The sequence below is a fragment of the Penaeus monodon genome, chromosome 7, assembly GCF_015228065.2.
Source record: "Penaeus monodon isolate SGIC_2016 chromosome 7, NSTDA_Pmon_1, whole genome shotgun sequence".
NCBI classification, from domain to species: Eukaryota; Metazoa; Arthropoda; class Malacostraca; order Decapoda; family Penaeidae; genus Penaeus; species Penaeus monodon.
Genome location: NC_051392.1, coordinates 53,733,744 through 53,751,969, shown reverse-complemented (window position 1 = coordinate 53,751,969; position 18,226 = coordinate 53,733,744). Strand labels below are relative to the sequence as shown.

Genomic DNA, 18,226 nt, shown 5'->3' with positions numbered 1-18,226 from the left:
TTTAGAGCTTCGTTAATTGCGAATGCCTCTTGATTTCCTGCTTTAGATATGAATTTCATGAATCGTATATTGAAAAAGTAGGCGTCATAACACCCATCCCGCACTTTAAGCCACAGTACAGGTTAATACATATAATATATGCAATCAATGTTATAGAGTCTTGCATCTATACCTCCTGGGGTTTGGAAATTGAGTTCTTGTGGATATCCAAAAGGGTATCATGGAAAGAATATGTAGACCTATGTGTGTGTGTATGTATGTATGTATGTATGTATGTATGTATGTATGTATGTATGTGTATGTATGTATGTATATATGTATATACATAATGTATAATGATAGATATATATATATACATGATAGATATTATATATATATATATATATATATATATATATATATATATATATATATATTAGAAATACAAGAACTGTATAATAGACTCAAACTGCAAATAAACATGAATTAACCCATTTTGTGTGTTACTTTAACCTGTATACATGTCTACTCTATTTTGAAACCACATGCATCAGCAGTCATCTGTGTAAACAGTAAGAGGATCTGAGAATTAGTTGTTTTGCAAGGTATAACATAATGAACTAAAGACAAAATTATTAACCCTGTCCATTTGAAAACTATAAGCAGAGTCCAGTTTATTTTATTATTGTAGTTAAAACTGCTTATTTTTCGAGTATTTATAATTGCAAACTAAATTAATTAACCTATTTTCCATAGTCATACTTTTTGCTCTTTTTGTAACAATGGAGATTTAAACGAACCAGGGTATTATTGTACCGAGGGCATCAAGTTGACCTTCATTATTACATGCGTAATTATTTTATTAAAGAGCACTGTCGACCTTTGATTAGTTATATGTTTCAATGATTTCGATTTGTAAACATTTATAACCATGTTGTTCTACTATCCCGTCAAGTATTTGATCCTGAAGAAATGCGTCATAATTAAGAAGTTTCCCCTCCAAGTTGGTTTTCTTTTAATACTATAACCGCCGGGCATACTATTTTACGTAGACATTTGAGCTCTGAATACCAAACTCGAACTAAATGACTACTATGATTGTGAATATACAATGTAATGGTTGATATTATAGGTAGTGACGAAAGAGTACCTCAGTCTCTTGATCGAAAACTAACTAAACTTCATTATTGCGAGTAACGAAATTTTCTCGAAATTTATAGTTTTACCGATTATACCACATAAACAGGTATCTCTGATTACGGTTATGATGATAAGGTTGAGGGTGATTGTTTTCCTTAGAATTCTGTTGTCAAGTACCATCCAAACGTCCCAGGTCGTGAGGTCCTTGGGAAAAGTTAACTAATGATCTGTGTATTTGTCGATAACGAACCCCTCTCCAGGTCACAGGCCAGGTCACATCAGTTGCTCAGTAAGATCAGGAACCATACAATCCATATGAATCCTTAATGAGTGCAACTAATCTTCTGTATCCGCAATCTTATATAATAGTAACGAATTTTATCTTAGGAAACATCAACATCCGATGAGGCCACGCCAAAGTTTGCTTGTTTTAGAACAATTAAATCCAGTATATTATCCTCCTTCGCAATTTTCTTCAAGTATAAACATAACGAAGAAACACCCTTTGTATATGTTATATAGTATATCCATATTTACATACAAAATCACGGAACCTAGTCTGTCAGATATTCCAGTAAAATATAAGATATCGTTATCAGTCTTGTTTTCCATTTAATTGCACCTGATTAGATCATGTTTCAATAGATTAGTCAGAATGCTGTTCGTTGTAAATAACTATTTGATTAAAAGATAAAATGGGAGGAACTGGGACAGCTTGGATAGAGGTGGAATGGCACCTGAGACACTGGACGATGAGAATCACTGGTATGTAATCACTCTCTCTTTCTTTCTTTCTTTTGCTCTCTCTCTCTCTCTCTCTCTCTCTCTCTCTCTCTCTCTCTCTCTCTCTCTCTCTCTCTCTCTCTCTCTCTCTCTCTCTCTCTCTCTAAATCAATTAATATGTGTAAATACATATTTAGATGGATAAATACACTGCTATTTAGATGGATAAATACACTGCTCTTTAGATGGATAAATACACTGCTCTTTAGATGGATAAATACACTGCTATTTAGATGGATAAATACAATGTTATTTAGATGGATTAATACTATGCTATTTAGATGGATAAATACATTGCTATAAAATGTATAAACGCACTGATATGTGTATATAGAGATATACAGATACATATATAGAGGATATAAAAATGTAAGATATATAGGTATATAGATATGTAACATATACGTATTCATGTAAGCACTTATTTGTCTATAACTATGTATATGTACGTATGTATATGTATATTACATGTATAAAGATAAAGATAATATATTACATGTAATTACATAATAATTACAATAATTAATGCAAAATCTGGTTTGATGAATTTCATAATACACTTTATATTGTAATACAGTAATATCATTTGACTACATTTACATGAATGCGACATAATTATGCAGTGATGGCTAGGTACTGTGATTATTACAGTTATTCGTTATAAGCCATAACATTTATGAGGTAGTAAGGTTTCCAAAATACGGAATATGTATGCGGTGTTTACAGTTTTTTTTCAGATCAACCACAATTAAATCTTTTATTTTATGATTATATATATATATATATATATATATATATATATATATAATATATATATAATATATATATATATATATAATATATTATATATTAATATATTATATATATATATATATCATATATATTATATAGATATATATATTAATATATTATAATTATTTATATATATATATATATATAGATATATATATATATATTATATTATATTTATATAATATATATTATATTATATATATATTATATATATTATATATATATATTATACATATACATATACATATACAAATACATATACATATACATATACATATACATATACATATACAAATACATATACATATACATATACATATACATATACATATACAAATACATATACATATACATATACCGTATTCATATTGACAAATGTAGAAAAGGTATGAATGAGAATGAATATCTTCACAATACCTGTTCATGGAGACGCTGGAGAGGGATAAGTACAGGGATATAATCGGCAGACATTCAACTTGGCTTCCCTACGTAGATGACGTCCTCGTCATTGTCCCCAGGAGGTTGTGCTTGCAACATACGCTAACGCGGCTCAACTCCGTTCACGAGAAATTCCAGTTCACCGTGGAGGAGGAGGGGGATCAGAAACTACCTTTCCTGGACACTCTGATCCATAGGGGTGACGATGGCCTACGTTTCTCTGTATACAGAAAGCCTACAAATAAAGATGATTATATCCATTACTACTCCGCCCACAGCAACAAAACGAAATCTGGTGTTGTGATTGACTTCTTCCTCAGAGCACTGAGGATCTGCAGCCCTGAGTTTCTCGAGGAAGAGGTTGCCTATATAATTAGTTCTTTCATGAAACACAAGTATCCCAGAGGCTTCCTGCTAAACCTCGGAAAGAAGGCGGAGAGCTACTCATAAGAGCAGACCCCGCACCCTCCTCTAGTAATGTTCTCATATTACCGTCATGCAACATTTCTCAGGCGATCAGCAGATACCTCGGCAAGACAGCACATCCGGGGAAAAGATACATGACTTAATACGTGACAGAAAGCAGCCCGAAAGCAACCCTTGTAGTGTTTATATCGCATACCCTGCAGCGGTTGCGATACAGCATACTTTGGGGAAATAGGCCGTGGTTTCAGCACCAGGATCAGCGAACATCGAGCTAACATCTGTCACCACAGGACTTCCAATGCCATGGTGGTACATGTAGATGAAGCTGGACATCTACCGAACTGGAAGGATGCAGAAATAGTCCATGGAGGACTGAACAAACTAAAAAGGAAAATTATGGAAGCAGCATACATCGCGACGGAGAGTAATGTCAACACGGCTTCGGGCAGGTTCAGATTATCCAAGGTCACGGCAACAATTCTGCGAGCAACGAATTCGAGGTATTCGAGGTCAGGTATTTTGTCAGCTCACGTCTGATATATATTTTCTTTGTAATCTCTCTGATGTATGTATTTCTGACGAAGACGCAATCGAAACCGGTCAAATACATCTCTTGTATTGTGAAGATAGTCATTCTCATTCATACCTTATATACATATACATATACATACATGTGTGTGTGTGTATAGTTAAATGTGTAGCATCCTTAAAGTTCAATCATAGCTCCCCGAAGCCCCAAATTATCACTCTTCAGGTCCCCATAAAACAACAGCGTCCGACCTCACACCACATCATTATGGCTGTTCTCCCCTGCCTTTTCGCGATTCTCTCTCTCTCCCTTTCTGTCTCGGGAAGATGCGGAGTAGCGCAGTCTCCGCAAGAATCTAATCTCGTCCTTGAGTCGAGGATCATTGGCGGGAGAGTGGCCCTTAAGAGCGCTTGGCCATGGGCGGCGAGTCTGCGCAGTCACGGCCAGCACTTCTGTGGAGCTTCCCTCGTCACCGCCACGCATCTCCTGACGGCGGCGCACTGCGTGTCTCGCGTGGGACAGGCACGTCTGACGGTGGTTCTGGTAGTCGAGGACGAGGTAGTGGAGCAGCAGGTTTCGGCGGTCGTCCCCCATCCAGATTACGACGGCCACCAACACGACATCGCCCTGCTGAAGGTGGAAGAGCCTTTCTCGTCGCCGCCCCTCTGCCTGTCCCTCTTCATCCCCGAAGGAGTCTCGGCCAGCGTAGTCGGCTGGGGAAAGACGTCTCCAGAAGGTCCCCACAGCGAGGTCCTACGGCAGACGGATGTGACAATCCTACCGGGCAGCCGCTGCAGGTCCGTCTACAGGCAGTTCTTCAGGAAGGGCATGGTGTGCGCGGGATCCGAAGGGCTAGGGCAGGACGCGTGCCAAGGGGATTCGGGAGGACCTCTCATGGTCTTCATGGGCGGGGCTTGGGTCCAGGTGGGCGTCGTCAGCTTCGGGTATGGGTGTGCTCGGCCGGAGTACCCAGGAGTGTACACGAGCATTCCAGAGTACATTCATTGGGTCATTGAGGTGTTGCAATCGCAGTGATGTAAATATTCGTCATATGTCTAGAAATAAATAGTAAAGGAAGTTTGTTTTTACCGATAGTTTTGGTGGATAGGGTTTATTCTTAGATTTCGTTTTTCAAATATATATTTCAAGACAATATATAGCTAAAATAATATGCAATATAGCTAAAATAATAATGTTCGCTAAAATAATAAGGTTAGGATGACTGCTTGTTTTAAACATCAAAATGAGGTTAATGATAAATCTTGGGATCTGGCTTCTACCGAGATCCCACGTTTCCTTTACTTTGTCAAATCAGAGTTAGGTCTGTAAGGGTACAGTTTAGAGAGGAGATTCAAAACTAGGCCTAAAGTATCCTCAGCCTGATGATCCTGATCTCATCATCCTAAATTAAAGTCCTCAGCAGCAGAACGTACATAGTCTCTACATAATTCACCACTCAACGTTGTCAGTGTTTCGACTCTTGTATCCGAAATATGTAGAAGCTACCCCTTTTAATGCTGTGTGTACGTACGTACGTCTGTGTCTCTGTCACACACACACACAGATATATATATATATATATATATATATATATATATATATATATATATATATATATATATATATATATATATATATATGGACCCATTTCACAATAATTATGGGAGATTTTAATGCCAAAATAGGTAAAAAGACAGGAGAACCCATAGTGGGGAATCACGGAATAGCTAATTGATGTGAGAGGGGACAAATGCTGAACATTTTTGTTGAGGTTCGATCACTCAATATCATGAATACATTCTTCGAAAAAGGAATAAAGAGGAAGGGGTCCTAGAAGTGGGCACGAAATTTCAAGTAGGCGCGGTGTAGTTAAAAATGTGGAAGTCATAAATAAAGTAAATGTTGGCAGCGACCATAGAATGGTCAGAGGTCAAATTGAATTACACCTCAGTAGGGAAAGGAGTAATCTCGCACGAAAACTGCAGCCAAATATAGGTAACTTGAAGACCAGATTGACAGAATTTAACCTTAACATCCAAAACAGATATTCACTTCTCAACGACGATCTCAACATTGACCAAATCAACCAACAGTTCAATGACATAATAAAGGGAGCTGCACTTGAAGTAGGCGGTAAGAATGTCAAGCAAGTTCTCGGTAGAAACTAAAGAGCTTATGCAAAAGCGTAGAACCATGAAAGTATCGTCAAACAGGGAGAAAATAGAATTAGCTGAATGACCAAAGACTATAAATGAGAAGAAGAGAGAAGATGTACGGAAATTCAATACTCAAATAATAAATGAAACAGTAGTCTCAGGTACCAGCATGAAAACAGTTAAAAGGAGACTTGGAGAAATCAATTGTATGTAATAAAGAAACCAGGTGGAGAAGTGACATATAATAAGAATTAAATCATAAACATAGTGGAAGACTTTTACAGGGATCTATACACCTCAGATGAACAGCCACATATAAAAGCGAACGTGGTAACTAGAGACTGGGGGAGCCATGGGCACAGTATTTCCCCTGTTTAGTTGTCTAGCCCTTACCCCTCAAAGGGACCCTGAGGAATGGACTGTTTCTCTCCCCAACACCCTAGGCTTACCATGGCCAATAATGAAGATTTTATACCCTGGTTAAGGGCAATGAGGGTTGCTCCTTCATCAAATTGCCCCACTGACTCACTCTCCCCTGGTTCCCCGACCCCAGGCTCTCCTTTGACCACGACTCTGAACACTGCAACTATTATTATTATGAACTATTGCAACTGCAACCCCCTCCTCAGTGCCTACTAGTACATCATCCACCCAAGTCAACACTCAACCTTCAGACGACATTCCTACTCTCTCAATATTCTCAACTTCATCCCTTCTACCCCCACAATCTTCTACATCCTACCCCCACAATTTTCTACATCAACTACCCCATCCTCCCTTACTACTATTTTACAGCCTTATTGTCCACCCCTGCATAATACTACCTCGCTTAACACTACCCCCTCTTCCACACGCCCCCGTCCTTCTTCTACCTCTACAAATACCTTAAATACTCTGATTAGCCCAGCCAAATGGGACCAATTTTTTGTGATCCCTCCCACAACTCCCCACTCTGATAACACTTCTTTTTCAACTATATGTCCAAAAACAAGTAGGCAAAGTCTCTTTCCATAGCCAACCCGATCATTCCCGTCTCGCCACAGTAACATCTAAACACCAAGTTATAGCATCAAGTCAAACTGATCTCTCTGGTAACCCCATTCCTGCAGAACATTACCCAAGCCTCACTACTTGCACCAGAACTGTCTCTGTCTCCCCAGCAAAGTGCCCTATCTCTAACAAAAATTGGTCAGATTGTGGAGAAGACTTACTCGCCTGCCTCACAGACTATGATGCTATATCACTACAGTGCTACTCCATTCCTCCCAGAGGTTATTTTAAGAACCCCACTAACATTGCCAAAATGACCTTCCCTTTAATGTTTATGTTGGTGGAGAATCCCTCCCTGTCTGACCACATCAACCTCCTCCCCGTTAGTGTCAAAATTGTTGGCATTTAGGACATCCTGCCAAACACTGCCATTCCGCAGCCTGATGCTCTATGTGTGCCCAACCTGGTCATAACCGATCAAACTGCTCTGCACAGTCACGCACATGTGCCAACTGTGGTGGCCCCCATAATGTATTTTATAGGGGCTACCCCACCTACAAATTTGAGTCTGAGCTAGCAATTCTCAGATTCAGACTTGGACTCACTCTACGTGAAGCCAGTCAGGAAGCACTCTGATGAGGTTTTTCTCTTACTCCCTCCTCCAGTAATGTCGTTCGCTCTGCCCCTCCTCCTCCCTCCCAAGACGTTCTTACAGTCTCCCCTATACCTATCCCTCCTACATCTTGCTTCTCCATGTCTACCTCCTACCTTCCCCAGTCAAATTCTTTTGCCATTCTAAATCTAGTCACCAATCACTACTGCAGCCACAAGACCTTCCCCTCTCCCTCCCTGCACTACCCACAGCAGACAGACTAAATGTCCCGCTCCTTCTCTTACCACACACTTATCTCCACCTACCTTTGCCTCTACTCCTCAGACACCAGTCTCCTCTTCCCCCTCCCTTCATAACAAAACCTTTGTCTAAAAAACTCCCTCAAATTCTCCAACATGCTCTGTAACCGTTATCACTCATAGATCAACTAAAGTATAGCTCCTATATTGGAATATTTGCAGTTTCCGTTCTCACAGACCTGACCTTCGTCATATCCTTTCTTATAACCCATCCATTATCTGCCTTCAAGAGACTTTTCTTACACATCCTCCTATACCAATCCCCAACTTCCATTTTGTCTCTTCTTCACTCTCCCTTTATGTCTCGTCTATACTTATCCAACAGAAAACACCGTATGTCATACCTCCCTTCCAAACCATTGTCCCGTGCACAATTATCTATTGTCTTGTCCACACTTTGATGCAGCCCGTACTTCTGCTTTCCCACACCTATCCTTCCTTCACCAACCTCCCAACCTGTCAAACATCCTCACAGAATCTCACACTTTCTGCTTTGACAACCTCTTTTCCTTCGTCAGACACACACACACATCTTTCACTTGATCTAATCCCCTTACCTAACTCTACCTTAACACATTCACTCATCAACTCCTTTACCCATCTTTAACCTTTTCAGTATTAATTTAGGTAGTTAACGTTTAGCAACTACTAACTCAACCGCCTTTCACTGCCCTTTATTATACCTTCCTAAAGTGCTACAAGAAGTCTAGCACATTTATTTTGCTTTTAACCGTAAACGCTGAGGTGTTATATTGAAGAATCATTAGGTGGTATTTTTTGTTTCACAACCTTCCATTCTTGCAAATATTTTATGCTCCAATAATTAACAGGGCGATATTCGTAAATCCCTTGTATTTCATCGCATATTGCCGGCTCAGGAAATAAGTGAAATCATTGGTAACTGTTTACAAAATGATCTATTACAACCAACAACCTTGGGAGCACTCCTGGAAATAACAGACATTGCAGTATGAACCCAAATCCTTCCTAGCCCGGGATTTCGCCCAACACTCCCACCTGATCGCTGTATTTCCCCAACATTCATTTCTAATGTGATTCTGTGCTTGGTTAAGACTTTAGCCTTTCTTTAGGAACGTGTCGTTAGATTTTCCCTAGTATTACTTTTCGTGTTCCAAATTTTTCTTATCATCAGCTTGCGAAGGAAATGCTACAGATGAAAAGTTTTGCAGTTCTGTCTATTACAGGCATAGTTTACCCTGTACCACACGATTGTGTGAAACAAACTATTTTCAGTAGGACACTGTATAGTGTGAAATGACCAGGAACCCAAATCGTAATATCTAAATCAAGAACTAATCAGAAAATACTCATTTTGGCCTCCACTTGGATAAACACAACTGATGCTGAGGTAGGAGCTAAGCACAATGTCATATAGATAGGAAGTGACTAGGAAAGCCTCTGCTGTTTTTGAGGGCAGGTATGGTGCACTTTATACACATTGTTTTTAGTCAAAAAAACATGGCATCTAGAAATATATTTTTTTAAAATTCCAGAGCAGGTTATTGACGTGACTCTGAACTGGATGATTAGTGTCATATTAGAATTGCTTACTCAAAGATGGGTGACCAAGTAAGCTTTTTCAGCATCATTTTTATGATAAAACACGACGACTTTCAGTCCCATTCTATCCCAATAAAGTGAAGTACGTTAACAGTTCCCTTAAATCTCAAAATGATTAGTTACGTGCTGAAAGAAAGGAAGGGGATCATATAGAAAGAGATCTCAGTAGGCGGTAGTGTCCTGTAAGGCAGTAGATCAGTGGTCCATGGTGTAGGTATGACTTCACTTATATGGGGAGAGATTAGAATGCTTCACTTTAATTAATGCATCTTATATGTAAAACTAATTTTACTCTAGACTGTAAGGAGTTTGTAAATTATATCTTCGATAAAGAATAATCAAAATATTTTATATTTTGATTTTGATTAAATATTTTCTTTGAATTTAAAATAGGAGTTCTTTGCTAATAAATAGTAGGCATTATTGTTGCATTATTAATTAATAAACGCGATATTGCATGCTGCTGCACTAGGTTGGGCCAAAAAGTAGTCAAACTCTTCTTTCTGGTTATGATAATCCACTTCCAGGTTTTTATTTGTTTAATGCAAGGAATTCAGGCTTTGCTGCTGTGTCACTGTCCTTGGATCACATCTTCACTGTGAATGCTATAGTATTTTTTTATTTACTTAGCCATGAATAAATTTTTGTTATTTACAATTTACTCCAGAGCTTCTACATTTAGAAAGTGATTTGTTATACCCCAGGAAAGGCTTCACTCTTTCCTTAGAGGTAATTGCCACCAATTTGAGAGCCACTGTAGTAAATAAATTTGTGACCAGCTCACGTATTTATTACGCCATATGCATAGGAAGCAAACCATGCGTCATCAAATCCACAGTCATTATTCTTTCATGTTGCACAAAGACTGCATCCTGTAAATCAAAGAACACTGTCCAGAGTTTTGAAGTCAGGCACGGATTTCACTTTATACTTCGTGTTCAAAATTGGATCTTACTGGCACGAAAAAAAAGACATCTTATTTAGCACTTCATTCACAACATGACTAATAACCCTGATCCACAGTAAGCTTTTCCGCTTTCGGCAAATGCTCACAGTAATCTACGGCATACAGTTAATAGTTATGAATTTATATTGAAAGAATGGGTTCCACTTTCAGTAAATCAACACAACAGTACAAACAACGAATCACATATCTTGTCATGGTATTTTCTTTCTCTTCAGTGATCTTTTTAAAGTAATCTAAACATGAATATCTAAGTTGAGGGTCAAAACAGTGTCCAGGCTTATGCGACGAGTTTACATTCATTTTCACTTTAACAATGTTACCCTCCGTCCCAAAACGTTAAGTATAATGATAGAAGCAAAGGTTTACATGTAGACAATTGTGATAATTTAGTAGTGCTTTTCAGGCAGTTTATTTGCATCATCAGTATGAGGTTGTATTTTCTCAGCTGGACAGTATATTTTAATCTTGGACTTGATCACATGTAAGAGGTAGGATATTATCAAAGTGGATAAATAAAACGATCATCATTAAAAAGATAACTTTTATTTGCACTTCCTCCCTGCTTGAGCTCTATTTATTGAGGTGTTCCAGAGCACAGGGTCAAGTACAAGAAAATGGCTTTGCTTTTACTCCACCTTCCAAGTATTTTTTGTTTTAAAAACACTTGAGATAATTTACAGAACTTGGCACCTTGCTTCCTCCGTATATTCCAACACATGGGTGCGCGCATACATATATATATATATACCATTAGGAGGGAATTATCCCCTTATTCCTGTCAAGATATTCACATAATTATATAAATTAACACGGGCGGAAATGATATTACAAATATGACTCCGTATATGGTACTAAAGAAACGATCCTGAAACACATCGTCATCTTTTCTAAAGCAGTGTTGCGCGACCTCTGCCGATTGGAAGAGGAAGGGAAGAAGGAATAACGGGCGAAGAAAGAAGGAAGAAGAGAAGGGAAGTGGAGTGTGTGGAAAGAGTCCAAAAGAAAGGGTAGATACGAGAGAGCGAAGGAAGAGAGAAGGGGAGGAGACAAGTGTGTGCTGAGCCAAAATTCACTCAAACAGGAAACCAACATCCACAGTACCAGACTTTCCAGGATGTATGGCCCGGAGTATACAATGATACACTATACACTCTTTCTCCATCACACAGCGGGGCTTATCACCTACAGGCTCAGAAAAATACATCACTCGTCCATCTCCCACTTAACCTCTTCTTCCTCTTCCTCCATGTCTCTATTCTACCTTGTCTCATTTCTTTCTCTTCCTCTATACACTCTCCTCCCTCGTCAAATTCACTTCAACAGTAAGTACCTCCTCCTCTTCTTTCTCCTCCTTCCCTCCTACCAAATGAAAATGAGAAAAAAGGGGGGTGGGAGGGGGCGCCACATATGGATAAACCTTTTTTTCCATCTTTCTTTCAATGTTATTTCTCTCCTCATACAGCCTATTGTTGACGTTAGGCGGTAGATGGGAAGACGAATTATGAGGCGACAGCAGTGTGGTGGTTCCTTGAGCTAACTATCACATGAATTTTTGTCACAGATGAAGAATTAGAAGCCCAAATAATAAAAGAATAACAGTCTAGCGATTATTACAAAAAAAACAGGCCTTTACCATTTAGTGTTTCGTTCGTCATCGTTCGCAAGTTTAGTTATGTATGAAAAGTCATCACTAAACATCGAAGTATTTTCAGTAACAGTCCGAGTTCAATATAAAAGGATGAAAATGACCTATTATATTCCTTTTCAAAAGGGATGATGGTTCACAAAAGTCTAATATATCTTTTCAACATTTTATTGAAAACAACCTGTATGGCAAACAAGCCTGGCATGATATTTTTCTTTTTTGAAAATGATTCAATGAACAAGTTTGTGATAACAATGTGTTCTGCTTGATAACTAAACGCTTCTATAATGACTTTGATGATGAAGAATATAAAACTTTTTCTTCAAAATGAATGGGGGGGGGGAGTAAAAAAAACCGAGTAAATAATAAATTGACAAAAATATTTCATTAATAAATTAAGGAAGAGAATATTAATAATACATGTGTGAAAATAATTACAATTTCTTTCAAAAGTAAAAGTAATAATAATAGAAGTCCTGACTAACATTTAAGGCTCTAAAATAATGAGATTGTGGTCGCGTTGACAAACCATGGACCAGCGTTTTTATGTGGAGCCACCTCACTGCACTAACGATGATGATGATGATGGTGATGGTCAGATAAAATGGCGATGGTGATGATTGGCGAGCCGGGTGATTCTGATGGGGATGGTAGTGAATTTTGGTGAAAAGTGATGGTGATGAAGTGATGAGGAATGTAATGGGGGGGAAGAGGGGGGGGGGGGGAGCGCACTCGCGAATCCCAACCGTTGCATTGGACGTAAGACTCGGGCGCGAAAAAGAGAGTTTTTCAAAGTTATCTTTTTTCTCTCTCTCTCTCCATTTTCATCTTCCAACGAGTCTTTTTTTCCCCCCCTTTTCTTTCTTTCTTTCTCTCTCTCTCTCTCTCTATCCATATACTTCTGAATCCATCCTACCCTTCTCCACCTTTCCTCCTCCCTCTCTCTATCTTTCTCTCTTATCAAAAGCTCCTTTCTCTCTGACCTCCAAGACTGCTATTCCTCAGCCACTGCACAATGTATAAAAAGTTCGCCACTGACCCCGCGCCTCTCGGACCTTTTACAGGACCTTAATAACAGAACTTATGTATATGCGGTGTCAAGGTCCGAGAGCGCGCACTGGGGCCTTTCGCACGCTGTCTCTTTCGGAAAGATTTTCTAGAAGTGTCGTTCGGGCAAGATTCTCAAGAACTTTCTCTCAAGTCCCTTGCCTCGTGAATCAGCCTGTCTGAGATAACAGATTGGAGGATCGAAATGGAGAGATGCGAGAGATAATATATATATATATAACTGAGGGGGAGGGGGAGGGAGAGGGGAAGGGGGGGGGGCGAGAGGAGAAGAAGAAAAAAAAAAAAATAATAAAAATAAAAAAAAATAGGCGAGACCTTATCAACAGCAACAGTTAACATCCCCCCCCCGAAAAAATACTTTTTAAACATTTTTCTTTTTTTTTCCCTTTGAAACACCTACTAGTCTTTTACCTTACTAAATGAAAGGTACAACTACAGCTACCTTTGAAACAACAAGGTAGAAAACCAGTAAGAGAAAAAAGCCAGAAATACATGAATAATAAAACCAAATAAACATCCTAAAAAAAATCACAGGGGGGTTTTAAAGGGGGTGACAATTTCTTCCCCCACAGAAAAACTTTTTTTTTTTTTTTTTTCTTTTTGGCCAAGACAATACCAATAATAATAATTTCAGAAAAAAGTAATCAACACTTTACTTTCTCTTTAATATCTCCTATTCCAATGTATAAAAAAGATAGAAAACAGTAACAAAAACGTAATTCTAAATATCCTATTTTTCAAGGGTTGTGTGTATGGGTGGAGGGGGGATAGGGGAGAGGGGGGGGGGGAACCAATGTGTGTGGATCAACACGGACTGGGCAACGTGCACGCAAGGCCATGGCAACCAGCATGGCATTCCAGGTACATACATGATCACTATTATAATATACATTTTTTTACATTATCAATTACGATTATGTTTTCTCTTTTCTTGGGTGATGTTTCTTCTAATAAGGGGGGAGAGGGGGGGGGGCAAACACCAAAAGGCCTATCCTCCTTACTGAAAATTCCTGCTAGTGGAAACGGAAGGACAGTCAGGTGGACAAGTTCTCGGTCAATAACAGCATTACAACCAGAGGGTTTTTTAATTTTTTTTCCTTTCCCAGTCTCTGAGACTCTAGTGATTGGGGGGGGGGAGGGATCATTCCCCCTAACCTTAAAAAAAAACAAGTTTGGCTCTTGTATTCAACTCGTTCTATCGCTGGATGCGACTAGAACGGAGCCATTATTATATTTTTTTTACCACCTGCCAATTTAAAATTAACCTAATTACAAACTCGATCAGAATATCGAATGACCCTCTGGTTTCTGTTTTAGGCATAGAAAAAAAAATCAAAAGATAAGAAATTGTTCGTCCATAATAAAAATTGTTGAGAATTTACCTAATTGCTTTATCTTTAAGAGCTGGGGGTGGGGGATGAGGTTATTTTTAATCATTAAAAAATTGAATCATAATCATAACTATAATAAAAAAAAAAACGATTTACGGTTTTCCTAAAATCGTATAGGCACTTACTGGGTTTATTTCTTCCGTCTCTCCGTAATTATCAATATCATTTTTTAAGACTATCAAACTTAAGTTACGAAGCACCACACACAAAGGAGAAGTTGTATTTGTATCATTTACATTAACTGTTACGACTGGATTTCTCGAGGAGGGGGGAAGGGGGGGGAGAGACTCTAGGTGCTGTGGGGGGAGGGGGGGTGTTATCCTCTTTCACCTTACACACTAAATTATCACAATGCCCCATGCCTTGCGATCCACACACATATCCACGGTCTTTTGGGGAAGGGAGGGGGTCATGGGAGAGGATATGAGGATAAAGGAGAACATGGCATAAAAATTTTAAATAAAAATTGGGGAATGGAAAGGACTAGGAAATGGCAAATGTGTGTGTGTGGGGGGGTGAGGAGAGGGGAAGGAGTGGGGGGGGGGACTTTGTCACACTACCGCATTTTTTTTTTCGTAACCTTAGCTTATAGTGGCATTCAGGACAGATTCAAGGATTTCTCTTTCTTTTTAATAAACTTTGTACTTAATTTGTTGGTTGTAGCCCACGATTCTCAATAGTTTTTTTTTCGACATTGGCACACAAAAAATATATATAAAAAAAGAAAGAATTGACGAATCCAGGGTTTCCTACTGACTTGATGGCTTATGTCCTGAACTCAATAAAGCTTATCATATGAAAATATATCTCAATTTTGTGCCTACATATATATCAAACTTAATAAACAATTATTTTTTATAGATTTTTTTGGCATTTTTTTTAGTATTTGATCATTAATGAGCTGGCTAAACCTCCATTATATGATATTATTGTAAATATTACAAGGTAGAAAAACCTGAGGCTTAGTATGCCGCCCTCTTACCCTGAAGGCGTCTCGCTGCTTGGGTTCCTCCGCACGCCCACAGCTAACCAAGGCCGCCCGGGGCCCGCAAGCAGCGAGGCCGTCTCGCGGGCGTTGGAGGGCGTGTAAGCCAAAAACAACGATGAAAACTATATATAAGGGGGCGCCGCAGCACGCTGGTTCGGGTGGAGCGCAGCCCCCTTGACCCTGAGTGACTGGCTCGGGGGCCAGTTAGCCTGTGGCAGTAACGAGGTGCTCGGTGTTGAGGCTGAGCGAGCGCAGCCGCCGCTGGGCCAGCCGCGACTCGGAGGGCGGCGACAGCCCGAACGGCGGGTCCTTGTCCAGGTTCTCATTGTCCTCATCCTGGTTCATGCTGAAATGCTGCAGAAGGACGCGGTTCAGGGCCATGCATGACTCGGCGAACAGCGACAGCTGCTGCGCACTGTGGTTCCTGCGGAAGAAAGTCGAGTGTTAGTGTTGCCCACGGGACATGAAAGGTTTGGACAACTCTCCTGGAAAATTTTCCATCACTAACGAGAACTGCACGGGCGTTTTACTTCAATGCCTTCAACGCTACAGTCACCACCAACACGAATTGTAAAAAGAGACAGAGGTCGGGAACTTACTTCCTGATGACACTGGGTGTCTCGAGGCGCGTGGTGGGCCCTCCGTTCTTGACCCAGGGATGGTTGAGCACCATCTCGGCAGACAGTCTCTGCGAGGCGTCCTTGACCAGCAGGTTGCGGATCAGGTCCTTGGCCTCTTCGCTGATGAAGGCCCACTCGGGCTTCGGGAACTCGTAGCTGCCGTCCTGGATGTTGTTGAACAGGAGGTCCTGGCACTGCGGGCACGCCTCGCCCCGCTCCCAGCCGCAGTCCTCGCCGCAGTTGCCGCAGAAGGGCGGGTAGCCGCACAGCAGGATGTAGGTGACCACGCCGAGCGACCACAGGTCGCAGCGCTTGTCGTAGGGCCCGGCGTCGTCGCTGATGAAGCCCTCGACCACCTCGGGCGCCATGAACTCTGCCGAGCCCACGGGCGTGAGCAACTGTGGCGTCATCACTGGGGAGCTCAGGTTCGAGTTGAACTTGATGCCGGAGCCCAGGTCGAAGTCACAGATCTTGACGGGGCACAGCTGGTCCGGGTACACGCACAGGATGTTCTCCGGCTTGAGGTCCCGGTGGGCGATGCCCTTGCTGTGCAGGAAGGCCAGAGCCGAGGCCAGGTCCCGGATCACCATGGACGCCTCGGCCTCCGTGAAGTGCGTCCGTCTCTGGATGTGAGACAGCAGGGGGCCCCCGTACAGCTTCTCGAACACCAGGTAGAACTTGTCGTCTTCCTCGAAGAACTCCACCAGCTGGATGATGTTCTTGTGCCCCTGGCAGTGATGGAACATCTCCACCTCCTTGAAGACTCGCGTCCGGCTGTGTGTCGGCACCTTCTCTATAATCTGAGGGGAGAAGGAAATGTTACTTCAACGAGGACGCTTACAACGCATTTGTGCATGCTCATCAAAACAAAGATCTATGCATGTTTTCGGTCATGCCAAATCCGTAGGATCTACACTCACCTTGACAGCATACTCTATGTCTGTATAGATGTTGACACACGTCTGCACTGAAGCATATGCACCCTGTCCCAACACCTCACCAGTAAGTTTGTACAAATCTGCCAAGAGAGAAAACAAAATAAGATCAAGACGCTTGCCATCGACTAACTGTTCACTTGAAGTTTACAACACGAAGAAAAAATAAAACGCAAAAAAATAATAATAATAATATACATAATTCCTTCAACATTCCCTCGCAAATATCGACGGCCACACACACTCGATAAGTAGCAGGGGAAACTCACCACTAAAGACACTGGCAATAAGGGTGGAGCCGGAACGCTTCTTCTTCCTCCTCTTACGTCTCTCCTTCGCCTCCTCGCGCACCTGCTCCAGGTTGGTCGTGTCTCTCAGAACACTTGTAACGTCTCCTGCAACAAGGGAAATCGCAATATTTAGCAAGGGAAATTTAAAACTCGTCTCAATTCGGATATAACATTTTTAAAAACATCAAAAGATGAAATCTACCCGAATCAAGCCCTTCCAAGTATTTACATGGCAACAACAATCGCTAAAGGAAATACAAATTAACGTGAATTAATTCCTCCTTTCACACAGCAAAGCTAACGGCAGGGTAATATCACTCGCGGCTCTCGCTCTGTACCGGGAACTCTGACGTCTGATGCAACACTCGAGACACACGCACGCACGCACTTTGGCAAAACAACTTTTAGACACCGCACTATAAAACCCAAACAGAGAAAAAGATGAAGACAAGAGAAATAGAGAGGCAGAAATAAATATAACTAAATATACATATATACATATATATATATATATATATATATATATATATATATATATATATATATATAATAGAGAGAGAGAGAGAGAGAGAGAGAGAGAGAGAGAGAGAGAGAGA

At 40.3% G+C, this 18,226-nt stretch overlaps 2 protein-coding genes across 2 annotated transcripts; one reads left to right on the top strand and one right to left on the bottom strand.

The window, feature by feature from the left end:
* The first annotated feature begins 4,354 nt into the window (after nucleotides 1-4,354).
* Nucleotides 4,355-5,164, top strand: LOC119574904 (transmembrane protease serine 6-like). The gene has a single exon (XM_037922176.1). It carries the CDS (start codon nucleotides 4,355-4,357, stop codon nucleotides 5,120-5,122), a length of 768 nt encoding a protein of 255 aa, XP_037778104.1. The 3' UTR covers nucleotides 5,123-5,164.
* Nucleotides 5,165-11,219: 6,055 nt separating this feature from the next.
* LOC119575464 (MAP kinase-interacting serine/threonine-protein kinase 1-like) lies at nucleotides 11,220-17,735 on the bottom strand (the record flags this gene model as incomplete). The annotated part of the gene is given in 4 exon segments (XM_037923105.1): nucleotides 11,220-16,209; nucleotides 16,385-17,205; nucleotides 17,326-17,423; nucleotides 17,610-17,735. Coding segments are annotated over 4 exon segments (1,265 nt in total), but the record flags the coding sequence as incomplete, so codon positions are not given.
* Between the last annotated feature and the right edge of the window lie 491 nt (nucleotides 17,736-18,226).

What these genes read in the sequence shown, in the direction of transcription:
- LOC119574904 (XM_037922176.1), top strand. Translation starts at nt 4,355, where the DNA reads ATGGCTGTTCTCCCCTGCCTTTTCGCGATTCTCTCTCTCTCCCTTTCT.